This window comes from Diceros bicornis, chromosome 34 (assembly GCF_020826845.1).
Source record: "Diceros bicornis minor isolate mBicDic1 chromosome 34, mDicBic1.mat.cur, whole genome shotgun sequence".
In the NCBI taxonomy this organism is placed as follows: Eukaryota; Metazoa; Chordata; class Mammalia; order Perissodactyla; family Rhinocerotidae; genus Diceros; species Diceros bicornis.
Window position 1 is genome coordinate 30932322 of NC_080773.1, and position 17723 is coordinate 30950044.

The 17723-nt window shown below is 40.2% G+C and overlaps 2 protein-coding genes across 2 annotated transcripts in view; one reads left to right on the top strand and one right to left on the bottom strand.

Moving 5' to 3' along the window:
* The window catches only part of LOC131397312 (zinc finger protein 208-like), a 649542-nt gene that overhangs the window by 611999 nt on the left and 19820 nt on the right, over positions 1 to 17723 (top strand).
* On the bottom strand, positions 4041 to 4976 carry LOC131397937 (vomeronasal type-1 receptor 4-like). The gene has a single exon (XM_058531040.1). It carries the CDS (start codon positions 4974 to 4976, stop codon positions 4041 to 4043), a length of 936 nt encoding a protein of 311 aa, XP_058387023.1.

The window sequence follows — 17723 nt, forward strand, 5'->3', positions numbered from 1 at the left end:
CCAAAAAAAGAAAAAAATTACAAATAAAAAAAAAAGTGCTCAGACTTCTACTCCTGAAAATAGGCAACAGACACCACTTGCTTGACATCCATCCAGCACCTTGTCAGGTCTCTATTTTCATGGCTGGGGGTTAGATCTTATAACAAGTGAGGGGTGAAAAAAATGAGAGTGCATTTTAGTATAACTTCTTTAATTTGTTTTTATTAATATTATTATGAAAAAAAAAAAGAGTCTCCAGGCAGTCACTAGAAAAGCTGCCTGTTTCAGTAAAGATCTTTCTCAGGAGAAAGCGCAGCCCTAGGTAAACACAGGGTTGTGAGATAGTGGTTTCATGAGAATCAGTGAGGTGGCCTAAAGGAGGAGGTGGTCCCTTCAAGACAGAGTGCAGTGTGTGTAAGGGAGACTGTATCCACATCATTCCCTGGGAATAACTGACCCTCCCTCCTCAAGATGTCACCTGGACCATTACAGGTGACCATCAAGTGCCTCAGTGTCCTAATATTTACCTGGCCTTCCAGGCTAAGAGAAGAAATTTGGTGAGGACAGAAATTCCCATAGAGTGTGAACCAAATGAGCAGCATTTTGTGGAAGGGATCAGTTTCTGGGGATGGTTAGGTTGATGTAATAATGAGCTAGGACTAGGAGTTTCTAATTTCCCTGTATGCAGATGTGACCACAGATATAAGGCTGTCAGGAGGGAAGTTTGTGAATACCATGGTTCTCAGTGTTATCAGCATGGGAGAGGCATTGGTCCTGAATTTCTGATGAGATCTTCAGTATGCTCATGTCCCTGAGATACCCAATGTCTCAATGTTTTTCATGATGAAATTACCTTATTTATTGATGTGTATTTTAATCCTCTAGTAATACAATGTCAGAAGTGAAGAAAACACAACAATTCAGAAGTAGAAAGTGAAAGACTTCATTTTTCCACCCCATCAATTATAGCAAATAACCCCTTGATTTAATCACAGTTAAGGGTTTGAGAAAATATGTTCCAAAATAAATTTTTTTTTACATGGTTGAATAAAATACAATTAATATTATGGAAATTTTTGTAAAATAATGAAATATAGGTTCTCCTTGACAATTCCTTGTTCCATACTAGTTTCCTAGTGCAACATAAATCCATCATCAGTGCAAAGCCATGTCTTTCCAGACCATTTTATATGCATTTTAAATGCAGAATAATACATATAGTAATAACATACAGTGTACTGCTATTTTTCAATAATATTTTACATAAACATTACATGGCACATATTATACCACCAATTGCTTTTACTAATCAAGACTACTTTGGGAGATATTTCCTAACGTTAAAGAGTATGAATGTACAAGAGTTTATCTATATTTTCTCATTTTAGACTTTAATGATTGGTTTTTATGTGTTGTCTAGAATGTACAATGATTCTAAAAAGATCACTGTACTTTCTGGATTTTGAATATGTGTGAGTATTATTGGGGTGGTTCTGAAAAGTGGGATTGATGGCTCATAGGTTGCAAGAGTTATATCTTATAACAAATTACCCCAAAACTAAGTAGCTGAAAACCACAAGCTTCTATTATCGCACTGTTTCTGATGGAGAAAAATCTGGGAACAGCTTTGCTAGGTCAGTCTATGCCAGGTCAATGTCTTTCATGGAGTGGCAGTCACAGCACCTACGAGGTCTGCACTCATCTGAAGGATTGGTTTCAAGCCTTCGGTTTTCTTCTCAGGACTAGCTTCACAGCAAACAATGAGCCTATCTATTTAGATTTTCGGAAATACAATGGAACAGATCAGAAAATCACTACATTATCAGATTAGGAAATAGAATGCTCATGGTCAAAAAGATATAAGGAGACGAAAGGATTCACCGAAATAATTATAAAATCTACATTTTCAATATCCAACAAACATACAGTCATCCATTAAATTTTTCTATTTACTCTTCCACTGTGATGTGCAGTGATTGCTAATAATTGAAATGTTCTCTGATTGAGTATTTTTTCTAAGTTAATTTACAGATGAGAAAAAATTACAAGGGTAAAAATCTATTTACTCGGTGAACAGTTTTCTCATTTAATGTTATATCTTGGATCACATTAGTAGATTCTCTTATTGGCATGTCTTGTATTCCTGAAATAAACCCTTCTCAGTAAAAATGAATATTTTAATTAAGAATTTCATATGTAAATTCATAAATTATATTGGTTTATTTTCAGATTTTTGGTATCAGGATATAACAGTCACATAAAATCTTTTTATAGATTTCTCTTTTTTTCTGTTTTGTAAAATAGATTTGAAAGAAGCCTACCTAAATTTTTAAAATATGGAGAAAGGAACTTAAAAAACAACCAGAAAGTTTTGTTAATGTTTCCAGTATTTAAATGTTATTTATGGTTTCCTGCTTTACAATTCTTTTAAATTCAGTTTTGATATTCTAGATTTTAGAGAAATCACCTTTTTATTTTTCTAGTTTATTAGTACAAGGTTGATTATATTTGTCTCAAGATGTTTTTCACATCTCTACACTGTGCTTTTTTCAGCCATTTATTCTCCGCCCCCCCCAAAGTCCCAGTAGATAGTTGTATGTCATAGCTGCATATCCTTCTAGTTGCTGTATGTGGGACGCAGCCTCAGCATGGCCGGAGAAGAGGTACGTCGGTGTCCACCTGGGATCCGAACCCTGGCCACCAGCAGCGGAGTGCGTGCACTTAACCGCTAAGCCACGGGGCCGGCCCTCAGCCATTTATTCTTAATATTAAGTGTGTCTGCAGAATTCAGGAGCCCTCAAGACCACCATCAGATTCAATAATTAACTAGAAGGACTCAAAGAACTCACTGAACGCTATTATACTCAGAGTTATGGTTTATTACAGTGAAAAGGTACAGATTAAAATCTGACAAGGGAAGAGATTCATGGAGCAGAGTCCAGGAGAGCTCCAAGCAAGAAGCTTCCCGTTTTCTTCTCCCAGTGTATTCATCATGGACAGTGCTAACTTCTCCCAGCAATGAGATTCTCCATTTGAGGTTTTGATTCTGTAAGTTTTATACTCTTGAATATTTCAAAGGAGCAATACTCCTCCACACACAAAACAATTCCATGAGCTTCACTCGCAGAATCCTCCTCCTTGGCTCCTCTATGAATGGTGAACACCTCCACAATAGACTCATTACCCCATGTTGGGAACCCCGAGTCCACTATGAAGCCTCTGTCTTCCCAACAGGCTAATTGGTAGTATTGCTTAATACAGAATGTTCTACCTTCTAAAATCCAAAAATCTAGTCTTCTTTTTTTTCTGACTCTCATATTCATCAGCTCTGAGTTGAATTCCTGTTAAAACCCCCTGACCTACTTCCTGTGCACACATTGCTTCAACCAGGTCATTCTGCCCATTTTTTACGTGAAAGTATTTTTTAAACATGCTACCCCCCAAAAGAAAACTATATCCAAATATATATATATAACTATATAAATATAAAACAAAATGTATATATTTGGATATAAACTATATTTATTTCAGGATTTGAGGTCAGAAGACAAAACATGGTCTTCAATAACTTGCAGTGCGTGATAAATATTTTATCTTCAGCTCCATCCAAGGCCATCTGCAGGAGAGTGACTATTTTTCCTTCTCATGTTCTTGATTGATCATCATACAGGCTTTCCCATTTTCCTAAACTCTTCTCACACTTCTCTGCCCAGTTAATTCCAGGTAAATTTTAATATATGGGGTTTAAAGTTACACATTCATAAACTTTCCATTATCTCCAAATTATTAAATACCCCATTTTTAATGGATTCTTAGACTCTAAGCTTCTCCTTAATGTGAAACATTTAATAATAAGGAAATTTAAAAAGCATTCCACATAATATTTAGTTTAGTGCCTGCTGTGCCTGCTACATTATGGATTCTGTGAAGGCTGAGACTCTCTCTGTTGTTCACACCCTCTCCATTATGTGACTGCTCATTCTGGTGCTTAAACGTCTGGAAGGAATGAGTTAATATATGTGTGCACATAGTGAAAATAAAAAAGAAAATAAAATTTACAGCTATCTAAACAGTTTAGGGAAGTGGGTGTTCCTTTTGCAGCAGGCAGAAAAGAGCCTGAGTCCTCTGGCATCATGAATCAAAAGAAAGGGGCTGACTGATGGGAAGCATAAGGCAAACATAGCAGTGATGTTTAGCAGCCACCAGCTAGGATGATCAGAAAGAGCCAAGCAAACCGAAAAGATGGAGGAGAGGGTGTAAAAAGATATAAAGGTGCTCACCAGAACAAGGGTGCTTTGCATGGCTCTGGTCTCAGGAGAGGATCTGGGGGAGATGTTGTTCCTGTGAATGTATTGGACTCGCTGCTTATGCCTGTAGAGGGTGAAAACCACGGAGATGCTGGCCCAGAGCATGAGCCCCAAACACACAACATCAGGAGCAGTTAAAACTGCTGCAAGGAGTGATTGTGTGCTTTTGTTAGTCCACATCCCATAACAGTATCCCAAATCTTTTTCCTTGGTGATGGTTTTGTTATTCCACTTACTGGTCACATAAAGAGGAAAAATGATATTTACCAGCATGTACAGGATCCAGCACAGGATAATGTAGGGACCAGTGCATTTGAGAACTTGGACTTTAAGCTCTCCCCACCTGGAGTTTCGAGGACTGATGGTGAAGGCCTGGACGACACTCAGGAGACAAGTGGTGCCAAGGGACACACCCCTGCCCACCCTGGGAACGTACAAAACAAGTTTGCATGCAAAATCATTGAGGGAAATCTCCAACCCAAAAGCTTCCATTGTCTGGGGAACTCCTTTAAAGGTGATGACTAAGGAGTTGGCTACAGTTAGGTGCCTGAGAATCAAGCCCGTGGACCTTACCCTGCATCCAGTGAAGTAACAGAAGATATAATGATAACAAAGAGAGCAATTCCCCCAGATCCCAAATACGGTTTGTGATAAGAACAAAACTCCTATCACCAAATCCCTGGTGGCCATTCTGCCATTTCCCTGTGATGATACATTCATAGTCAGAGGACCCTGCATAGAAACATGAGTTGTGTTTTATCTTAGCAACTGAAATCCAGTATTCTCCACTGACAATTAATTTCCACCCATAAGTTATTACTAACACATATTTTCCTTTCCCTAAGAGATTTGCTAGCTAAGATCTAAATATGCACACACAATGTTCTTCATGTTTTATTTATAACTTTAAAACAACTTTACAAGATAAGTTGTATAATTCCCCTTTTACAAGTGAGGAGACCTAGGCACAGAGAAGCTAAGTGATGTTTCTAAAATCACCTCCTAAGGGGCAGCTTCAGTAGTTGACAATGTGCTTAACCCCTCTGCTGTCACAGCCTCAGACTTCGTTATCCTTTTCCAATACTCCACATACATACGCATTTTTGTGTGTATATTTCATTCATTTTTAAGACAGATTATGCTTTCTTTTAAAATTGTGATTGTGGAAATTTACCATTTATGTCTGATTGCTTATTTCATAGGCAAATATCACCTGTAAATGTTCAGAGATCCAAATAGAATATAGATGCCCTGATTTTAGTATAATCCTAGAACAATAATCATCTGAGACAAAGTGAAGTTTATTGAATATACAGATGCTTCAGTGCTGGAATAAAAAGAAGAGACTCTTTTTCATCCTAATCATGAGGGAATGTATAATTGTAGAACTATGTGCAAAGTAATGGGACATGAAACACGAAGAGAAAATAAAACATTGGAGATAAGACCCTAAATTATTATTACTTATAGAACATATGACTACTTGCTTATTAATGAAGGATTATTAAATGAGACTCTACTATAATAATGTTAGAATTGTTAAAGACACCAAAACATATGTCAATTATGCAAAAATGAATATGGAGATATATGCACTAAGTTTAAATAGTAAGAAGATGAAAAGTAAGCCTGGGAATGACATTACAACTGTTTTTGAAACCAGAGAAAATATCACAAAATAATTTAATACTGAAAACTACTGAAGTCTCTGACTTTTTTTTTCTCCTATTAAAAAACCTAAAATCATGAAGTTATCTTTTCCTTGAATGTACTTTCTCTGACTTTTAGAGGGAAAATCGTCTTACCGTAATCAACAGACTATATGTTTTTGTCAACACACAATCGCTGCTTCCATTAAACATTACACACTAAACATTAAACACGCTATTACATTAAACATTTCCACACACTCAAAGTAAGCAAAAAAAAAATTGATATCCGCTATTTCTCCACACAACTAGATTATTCAATTAGCTCCATCCTACTTATTATCACAGGCATGGATTTATTTTAGAAGTTCCTCTACTAACCCTGGAAATGTTTCCTTGTTCCTTGCAGGGCAGATTGAATAGCTAGCAAATTAATTTCCAAATTACCATACTATAGGATTTTTTAAATGAAGATTTCATTGCAGAATCTATACATATTTCATTGTTGCATAGATTAAAAATCAATATCCACAATCCACACAGATTGCAATAAATTACATTAGGATCAGTCAGGATTGAAATAGGGTCTAGAGCCCCCAGTCAGTCTCCACAGTCTCAGCATGTGCCTCAAGAATTATCCTCCTGATGTGGAGAGAAGGGAACTCTCATACACTGCTGGTGGGAGTGCAAACTGGTGCAGCCACTATGGAAAACAGTATGGAGATTCCTCAAAAAATTAAGGATAGAACTACCATATGATCCAGCTATTCCACTGCTGAGTATTTATCCAAAGAACTTGAAAACACCAATGCGTAAAGATACATGCACCCCTGTGTTCATTGCAGCGTTATTCACAATAGCCAAGACTTGGAAGCAACCTAAGTGCCCATCAAGGGACGAATGGATAAAGATGTGGCATATATACACAATGGAATACTACTCAGCCATAAGAAATGATGAAATCCAGCCATTTGTGACAACATGGATGGACATTGAGGGTATTATGCAAAGTGAAATAAGTCAGAGGGAGAAGGTCAAATACCGTATGATTTCCTTCATTAAGTAGTAGATAATAACAACAATAAACAAACACATAGAGACAGAGATTGGATTGGTGGTTACCAGAGGGGAAGGGGGGAGGGAGGAGGGCGAAAGGGATAATTCGGCACATGTGTGTGGTGATGGGTTGTAATTAGTATTTGGGTGGTGAACATGATGTAATCTATGCATAAATAGAAGTATAATGATGTACACCTGAAATTTATACAATGTTATAAACCAATGTTACTGCAATAAACAAAAAATTAAATATATATATATATAACATGTAAAATAACTTTAAAAAAAAAAGAATTATCCTCCTTCCTGTGTGGCTTTGGCACTGGACCTGTTTCTACCCTAGAAGAACTGCTTTTCCAGACATAAGCACCTACCCAGTCTCCTGATAGGTCTCCTTCCCTTAAAGGATTTGCCTCACAGACTGAAATAGAAAATACTCACCCAATTCCTTCCTGCTATCAGGACTGTGGGCTCAGCGTGATGTTCACAACAGCCAAAGTGTATATGAGAAGGAAGCAAACAGATCCTGAGGTATATGTTTGTGATTTTGTGACCTCACCTCCCCTCAGAACTACAATTATCTTTTCACCTATAGCAGCAATGACAGTGCAGTCTTGGGGAGCTGAGAATATTTTTGAAAAACTTTGTCCCAGTTACCAATTATCAGAAACAATTACAAGTATCTAATGCACATCTATGAAGAGGCTGATGAGTTTAGGAGACGCTCTTTTCCGTGATCCCTGGGCGCAGACAGGGTCTCACAGGAGAGAGCAGGAAATCCTGAGGTTGGAGACTTGAGGGACTGGCTGTGTAGCATGCTTGCCTTGCTGAACTATTTGCCTCCCTGAGAAGTTCTTCTACCTAAAATCTAATTCTTTATCAATCTTCAGACTCCTGAGCTGTCCCATATTTTATGTTATGGGGAGAGAAATGGGATCACTCAAAATTCCTCAGAAGGATTTTCAATTTAGTAACAGTAATGGGAAGAACATGATGTCAGTAATTGATCATTGAAATCATTGGGTTAATTTGCATAACCCAAAGCAAATAATTAGAAAACCCTGATAGTATGAACACTTTCCAGGGAAATATACTTTACCAATATTGACCCCAGGAGAGATAGGAAGTCTAAACCGACCAATATCTATAGAAGGAAGGGAGAAGTTTGTAAAAGTAGCCTGCACAAATAAAATCACCAGTATTAGACGGTTTAACATGGAAATTCTACCAGTACTTTAAACATCAGATTAGTCCATGTACCTATCTAATTCAAGGGTATTGAAGAAGAAGTAAAACTTCCAAATAATTTAGGATATTAAATAGAACACAGATACCAAAACCTACAAAATTGTACCAAATAGAATACAATAGAAAAACCTCACATCTGCCTATAGATGCAAAGATGTAAAAGGAGTACTAGCAAATACATTGCAACAGCCCACTAAAAAACAGTAAATGATGACCAAGTGCACTTTATTCCTGGACTTTAAGAGTGATTGTAGTGACATAGTTCATCATATTTATAGAGATAAAGATAAAAATCCTGTGACAATGTTCGTAAATATAAAGACCTCTATTTGGCAGAATTCAACATGCATTGATGTTAAGTGAAAACACTTAAAAATTAGGAATTTGTGGGTCTTTTATAATCTGATGAAACAAAATCTTCATCTACTCATGGGGAAGCACTAGAGAAAGTCCTACTAAGGTCAGGAACAACACCAAGAAGCACAAGACTGCCCATTCTATTTATTTAACATTGCACTGGAAGTATAGCCAAGGCAATTTCAAGTGTCATAAAAATCGGAAATGAAGATATAAGATTCATTTTATTTGCAGATGATGTAATTATATACCTGGGACCACAAAAGAACTGAGGGAAACATCTACTACCAAATAATAATAGACCATGACATTAGCACAGAGAAAACAATAGTCTTCGTATGGACAAACAACAATCATTTACAAGTTATGACGGAAAGCAAGCTACAATTGCAAAGCAATAAAATAAAAATGAAGAACCTACAAATAAATCTGCCAATAACGACCAGGAGGTGGTTCTTCTGAGGGGATCTAAGGGGATGCATAAGCGTGTCCTTTAGAGTCTCTATTAGGAGACAATACTGGAGCTAAGACAAGATGAATGAGCTGGAGTCAGCCATGGAAAGAGGAAGCAGTTGGTCATTTCAAATACAGGACCAAGCTATCGCAAAGCCTTTGCAATGAGGAAGAACAAAGAGTGCTGGAAGAAGAGAAATATGTTCCGTGTGCCAGGAGTGTGTGTACATGGAAGGGAATTGTTATGGGAAGAAAATTGACAGGCAGTCATGGACCAGATTATAGAAAGCCACCTTGGTAAGACATCTGGATTTCAAACTAAGAGCAATCAAAGACCATGGGGGGGAATTAAGTAGGGAAGTGACAATATGAAGTTTATGTTTGTAAAAGGCTTCTCTATGACTGCAAAGTAAAGTAAGGCTTATGAAGGAAAGAGATTCATTGGGAAGCTGCTGAAAAAGACCAAGAAAAATATTGGGATGTTTGAACAAGGTTGATGACAGGGGGAAGTACATCCAAAGTAATTTCCTGATCTCTTGAACATGTAGGTGAGAGAAATGAAGTGCCAAGGATGATGAGTTTGGGATTAAATGATCTTATGGTGGCATTAATCCACATGAAGAAGCCCAGAGAAAGGAATCAAGATGAAGAAGGAATACAACGTTCCATCTTGGATATATTAAAGTATGAGACGCATCTTATCCCTCAAAGTAAAACCCTAATAATGTATCACTGAGTGGACAAAAAGAATGAGCATCTCTCCACAACAAACCTGTGGATAAGGACTCTCATTATCCCATTTTATAGGTGAAGATACTTCTACTTTTTCCTCATAGACTTCTGATTCACTACCTACCTATTTCATTTGCAAGCATGTATTAAGTGCTTATTATGTACTGAGACTTGTTTTAAGCTTTTTACAAATATTAACTCATTTAATCCTCGTAACAACTCAATGAGGTGGGTACTGTTACTGTCTGTCTCCATTCTACCAGTGAGGAATCTGAGGCCTTGAAGACATTAAGAAACTTGTCAAGGTCACATAATTAGTAAGTCACAGAGGTGGAAATCAAACCTCTGGATCCAGAATTCCATGCTCTTAGCCATACACTAGAATGTCTGTTCTCTGTCATCTCTCACCTGAAGAGACAGCCCCCACTGAACTTCTCAGTGTTTGTGGTGCCTGTATCACCAGCATATTCCTAATGGCCTTGGTGAAGAGCACATCCTCTGGAACATAATACTTTGGTGAGCTTTTTGCCCTTACACAATATAGCCACTCCAGTATGCCCACTTCCCACAGCATCTTTATTCATTCCTCTATTGTCCACCAAAGCAACTCAAACATTTATCCTTGACTGAAAATTGGCCATTGTTTCTTCCTGGATTCTAAGAGGTACTCCAGAAGCAAATTTGGCCCAGCTTCTGGGGTCTCTGCTAAACTGTCAAATCCAAGGTACTGAGAAGCCAAATAAACAAGATTTTGCTTATCCAGCCTTACTTTCCCGAACTCTTGATCAAACACCCATAAATCGAATCCCAAGAGTACTCCCCTGGCTCCTGCTGGTACATTCTGGCTACTTCTTATAATTCTCCATGTGTACAGTGTCTTTCCTTCCTTATCAGTCCTAGCATGTCCAGAGCCAAGACATACTGAGATTTAGCACAAGTTATGGGTCTAACATCCAGAAGAGAAAGTGGGAGAAGCTCCCAAGGGGACCATTGTTGCATTGTAAGAGAAGAGTCTTCTGCAGCATCTGCCAACACAGCAGTGGAGCTAGCTCTTACTAGGAAAGAGTGGGCCACCTCTACACACCCAGAAGGTCCCTGGGATATTGTAGAGTCAACATCTGCAGGGGCTTCCATCCAGAAGTCCCTATCCCAGTTTTCAGGATCTCAAGCTTTTCTTCCCAGGGCCCTGATCTTAGCATAACAGACTTGCCATGGTGGAGCATCCAAACATCTCTAGAACTCTACAACACTAACAGTTATGTCTAAACCCTGCCATTGGATTGGGTCTTCTCTTCCACTACAGACAATGAGGGCCTCTTTATATGCTATCGTCAAGACTCTCTGGCTCTCACTTTTAGCCATTAGCCACTTGCTGTTGGTTTTTAGTCCCTCTTTTTCCTTATGCAGAAACTCAATAAAACTTAGTAACCAGCCAACTCTGCTGTCTTTGTAGGTATTTTCTCCCCATATTTTTCAAATATCTGCATCATTGCACCTGCCATAGCATCCCCCTCCACTGGGAAATTTTCCCTGGTCACCACTAGTGAAATCCTTAGAAATTAACTACCTCTGTGCACCACCCACCAATGAGAACAGCCTCCTCCTTGCCTGTCAGGCAGTAGGTAAGCCAGTCTCAAATCTCCAGCTGTCCGTCTAATTTCTCAGTTCACTCTCAAGTACTCTTGTTAAGATAGTCTTCAGAGAAGTAGATGCCAAGATGGGATTAAATAGCCAAGGCTTTCATCAGGGGAAATGACTGAGTGAAAGGAAGTAGGGAAGGGCCTAGACAAGGGACAGGGAGTCATCAGAAGGTGATGCAAGTCTGAGCCCAAGGGAAAGCCAGTGAAGGTATGACACAATTGTCTTAGACTCTGTGCAGCCTAAGCAAGCTTCCACAAAGCCATTAGGGAGTTCTTGAGCATAAGTCAGCTGCCAAAAACTTAAAACATGGGACAGCGAAAGGATTATCAGAATAATCAGGTTTGCATACATATTTGATTAGATTCATTGGGAAATTGGACATAGAAGGATGTCTGTTCTTTTCTGTAATCAGCAATACTACAAACACATTTGTCTTGGAATTTCGTGTGCATATTGCAAAATTTAAAAGTTATAAAATAGGGCCGGCCCCGTGGCTTAGCAGTTAAGTGCACACTCTCCGCTGCTGGCGGCCAGGGTTCGGATTCTGGGCGCGCACCGATGCACCGCTTCTCTGGCCATGCTGAGGCCGCATCCCACATACAGCAACTAGAAGGAGGTGCAACTATGACATACAACTATCTACTGGGGCTTTGGGGGAAAAATAAATAAATAAATAAATAAAATTTAAAAATAAATAAATAAATAAAAGTTATAAAATAAACATTAAGTGGCCCTCCCTTGTGTTCCAGACATACACTGGTGAGGTTTCAGGAGTCAGAAATGACCCAGAGAATGGAGACTTCAAAGTCAAGTGACTCATTTGCATTCTGTCCTGTTCTCACTTCTCCACTGCAAACGCTGTTTCCCTTCTCTGCTCTCTTCCTCTCCTGCTGCTCCATTTGAATTCCAGGACTTTCCCTCTCACACAACATGTCCCCACTCTGCTCATCCCAGTGGCCTTCTCCAAGATTCTTATCACCTTTCTAGGATAGCAACACCCTTCCTGGTCTCTTCTTGCCCTTTGGACTGAGTCTAGGTGGCACACGCATAAATTCACAAGCCCTCCTGGGTTCTTGCACTGCAGAGGTCCATGCTGTCTCTCTAACTTCTGAATGGCCATTGACTTTGTGAGGTTAATCTCTCCATGCTGCCTTCACTTGGAAATACCAAGGATAAACACCAGATATGTGGTATCTGACTGGTCTTCAGAGTCTGCCTGAAAGTCTAGTACAACATATTCCTCCACTGGAGTGAACAAGAGTTCTTAGCAGGTGAGTGATTAGGCAAAAAATTTGTTTGGGATCTATTACAGTTCTAGACCAATTTAATCATTACGTTTGTCGTGTGTGTGTGTGTGTGTGTGTATGTGTAAACAATAAATGTCCTCTTGCCTTCTAACTATAAATTACTTGGCTGCAATTTTGCCCTCTCTGTCCAAATATTAATTTTTTCCCCAAGTATTTCTGGGTTACGTGTGCCATGTTCTGCCTCCTAAAGCCATGACTCTCAAAGTCAACTTATCAATCACACATATAGGCCATTTGTAGACATCCTGCACAATAGGGGGAGTAGCGATTGTCTGATGGGAAAGATGGTATAGGATAGAACATTGGAGATCACCCTCATAGATGTGCAAGGCCTTGAATTAGTCTATAAAAGATCAACAAGAGTAAATGGAAGGAAGATTTATAGACATTTATCCTATAATTAATATGAATATCGGGCCGGTCCGGTGGCGCAAGCGGTTAGGTGCGCGCGCTCTGCTGTGGCGGCCTGGGGTTCGCCGGTTCAGATCCCAGGCGCACACCAACGCACCGCTTGTTAAGACATGCTGTGGCGGCGTTCCATATAAAGTGGAGGAAGATGGGCATGGATGTTAGCCCAGGGCCAGTCTTCCTTGGCAAAAAGAGGAGGATTGGCAGATGTTAGCTCAAGGCCGATCTTCCAAACAAAAAAAATATATATTTATGAATAAAATTTAGCAAATAGGATATTCATCATATCACTTACAATAAAAATGGAATATCTGAAAATAAGGATTGATTAAATATATTATTACACACATGAGAAATGAGATAAAATTCGTGAGCCTACAAATAAACTTCAAACGAAAAGGTAATTTATACAAACAAAAATTAAAAGCATAAAAGTTCTAGAAGAAAACACAGGAACTTATTTCCATATTTGAGAGAAGAAAGTCTTTTTAGGAATGATACAAAATATAAGCATTAATTAATAATGGAGTGATAAATTTGAATCCAACAATATTTTTAAATGGTTAATGAGATGGACAAATTAAATTTAAAAGACAAAGGAAAAACTGGGAAAAAATTGCATTTACAATCACAGAGAAAAGCTAATTTCTTGAAAATATTAAAAAATGCAACAGGTCAAAGAGAAAATTAACCTAATAAAAGTGGGTAAATTTTATGAAACGGAATATAATCTCATACAAATGTATGAAAAGATGCTCAATCATAGTCACAAATAGGAAAATGCAATTTAAAACAAATTTACATATGTTTATCTTTCAAATATTTTCAAACTATTGGATTATTTCTCATTGAGGGTATATTCATTAGGGAGAGAATACTCAGAGATGTTTAAGCCATCACTGTTACATCTAATTACGTGAAATGTCAAAAATTAGTAAGCTGGCCCTGCAATGGGATTTTTTCTGGGCAATAAAATTGTGAAAAGAAATCAAGTTTTCTGAAAGACAGCAATTTGGAAGGAAGAAAAATCAAGTCACCAAGCCTACAGCTTTTGGAAAGAATCTGGTTTCCCTCCTCTTTCCTTCCTTCCCTCCTCCCAGAATGTGGATACTCTTCTGGGAATCCTAAAAAGACACTCCTGGTTGTGAAGAACATAGTCACGAGAAACTAAGCCTGGCAAGGTCTCAAACACATGACCCTCTCCTCTGTCTTCATATCCTCTCACTCGGTAGCTGGTATTAACTCACACCACAATTGGAGGGAGTCCCTGCAGACACCCACTTACATGGAGGCAGGAAGATGGGCTCCCCTACCCCAGCACTCAGAATTCCCTATTCTCTGAATTGCCCTTTGGAGCCTACAGCTCCCAATGTAGACATCAACAACCATGATAAAACAAGCTTTCACATTTCTATACCGACCATACATGACCCTAGACTGAGAGGGATGTCCTATGGCTTCCTACAGACCAAAGACTGTACTCAAGAGAATTTCAGAAGAAACAAGCTAAGTCCATGACTTAATCTCCTTCAAATCCTAAGTGCTATTTCTCAAATGGGCATCACTTTAGAATTACCTAGGAGTTTAAAAAATTAACAGAGATTCTGATGGAATTGCTCTATGCGGCTGGCATCAGGGTTTTTGAGACACACTGTCCTAGATGACAATATTGAAAATCCTATGGACTTCAGTGCCTGTCAAGTTCCAATGTGTCTTCTGATATTTTGTCTGGAGTTCCTATGGACATTGAACTTTTAAAAGTATTAGGATGTGGCTTTATAAGAAAATGTAGGGTCGTCCCCGTGGCTTAGCGGTTAAGTGCACGCGCTCCGCTGCTGGCAGCCCGGGTTCAGATCCCGGGTGCGCATCGCTTCTCTGGCCATGCTGGGGCCGCGTCCCACAGACAGCAACTGGAAGGATGTGCAGCTATGACATACAACTATCTACTGGGGCTTTGGGGGGAAAAATAAATAAATAAAATCTTTAAAAAAAAAAGAAAATGTAAAATTGGGGCCATTTCTCTATTAATATGAATTATACTCTCCATTCTCATGCCTTGATATTTATACAACATGCTTTCTTTTAATTGTTTGGGTAGAGTTAATCATTTTAAAAACATTGAATATGCCAATATCTCACCAGATTGTAAGAAAAATATGTTTTAGGGTTGGCTCCATGGTGTGGTGGTTAAGTTTGGTGTGCACCACTTTGGAGACCCAGGTTCCCAGGTTTGGATCCTGGGCACAGACCCACACCACTTTGTAAGCCATGCTGTAGTGGCAACCCACATACAAAATAGAGGAAGACTGGCCACAGATGTTAGCTCAGGGCAAATCTCCCTCAGCAAAAAAGAGGAAGATTGGCAACGGATGTTAGCTCAGCCTGAATCTTCCTTGGGAAAAAAAAAAAAGTCAGAAAGAAAGAAAAACGTGTTTTAAAGCAATGGATTGGTAACCTAAATTATCAGATTCCCCTCCACCCACCTGCCCAGGCCCTTGTCCCATGAAAGTCCCTGGACCTGAGCCCAGGATTGCTTCTCTGCTTTCCAGGTGCCCAGGGAATGGAAATCGAAATTATATCCCAATGGAAGTTGGTATAAAATTGCACATTCCGCACAGTTTTTCATTTCACCTTCCAAATTCCATCCCCTACACAGACGACTTCAGTCCTTGATTAATCAAATGAGCCGTTCGAGCTGTCCGGGCTGTAGATATTCCCGGGTCAAACCACTGCCCTACATCAACCCCCATGGAGGTCCCAGCGTCCCCGTTCATCTCACTCACTCACAGGACACGTGTCTCCACCCGCTACCGAAAACAGCTTTTCGCTTAAAACTGCTTTCGGTTTATTTAGAGGAAAACATCTCACCTTCCAATATAAGTGTCCCACACCACTCTAAACTTTTACCTTAAATTGTCTGAAACATTTACTTAAAATAGGCAGGAAGCACCTCCTCTCCACATTACACTAACTAAATTCAAACGGATCCAAACCCAGACGTTCGAGTTCTGTCGCACGGATCTTAAAATACCCGGGGGGCGGGGCGGAGGGTAGGCTCAGGCCCCGCCCCTTTCCAGGCCCCGTCCCTACATCCTCCTACCAGGATCCCACCACGCACCCTGCCCGGCCCCGCCCCTCGCCGACCAAAGCCCCGCCCAGGCCCCGCCCCCTGCTCCTCCCATTACAGCCATCTGCGCAGTTTCCGGCAGACCCGGAAGCGGATCCAGAGGAGCGGAGGTCACGCTCTCCTGCTGGAGATTCATTTCTGCTTCAAGCTTGGACTTGGGGGCGCAGTCCTCAGACCGCCACAGCTCGGGTTTGGGGGTCGCTACGCACGTTAAAACCCCCGCACCCGCCCGTCGGTCCCGTGGTGAGCCCTGGTGTCCGAGTCCTGGGATCCGCGTCCGTTATTGCTTAAAATGGCTCCAAGGCCGATCCCGGCTCCCTTTCTGCCTTCCGGCCGTGTGGACACCGCCTGCCTCGTCGTTTTCCTGCTTAAAACCCTTCCCTGACCCTCCTCGCCCACCCGTATGCCGTAAAGGCCTCACTCGGTACGTGGGTTCTCGCCCTTCGTCCTCGCCCCCTTAGCGGGTGTCTGCTCCTGGGAGCAGCGCCCGACGTGTCTGTCCACGTGCAGCCCGGAATCCCGCGTCCTCTCGCTGGTCCTGGGATTCTGCAGACCTCACCCTGTCCTGAGACAGCACCACCCCCCCATCATCGCGTTCTCCTCAGGCGGGATCTCTCTTTCCGCTGGCCTCCCCTTCGCCTTCACTATCCCGGGGAGTCCCCCCTCTGGGCAGGGTGACAGTCTCCTGTTCTGTGAATCCTCGTGTTTCTTCCGCCCCAAGGGTCATCCCATGACGGTGCTAGTCGTAGTGTATTTGCAGTCCCAAAGCCCCAGTGGAAAGTGTTCTTCCCATGTGGCATCTTTATTCCGTTCTTGTATTCTCAAATTTGATTTAAATGTGATCCCAAATGTGTTTTCTTTTTAACTTCTAAATTACTTTTCCTTTTAAATATATTGATCAGATTGAGATGAGATCTCAATGCTTTTCTAATCATTATATGTTGAAAATATTCTTCAATGTCTGGTAAATAATTTTACACTATTTCATTGTGCATTTGATAAGTGTATTAGTTTCCTAGGGGTGCTGTAACAAAGTACTGCAAATTGAGTGGCTTAAAAGAACAGAAATTTATTGACTCAGTTCTGAAGGCTAGAAGTCTAATGAAATCAAGGTGTCAGCAGGGCTATGTTCCCTCTGAAACCCACAGGGGAGAATCCTTCCTTGCCTCTTCTAGCTTCTGGTGTTTGTCAGGGATCTTTGAGGTGCCTTGGCTTCTAGGTGCATCACTCCAATCCTCCCTCTTCACAAGGTGTTCTCCAGATGTGTATCTTTTTCTGTGGTGTTCTTTTTATAAGGACACCAGTCATGTTGAATTAGAGGCCCGCTCTACTCCAGTATAACCTCGTCTTGACTAATTATATCAGCAATGACTCTATTTTCAAAAGAACACACTCTGAGTTACTGGGAGTTAGGACTTCAACATATTTTCTTTGGAGGGGGGCATAATTCAACTTA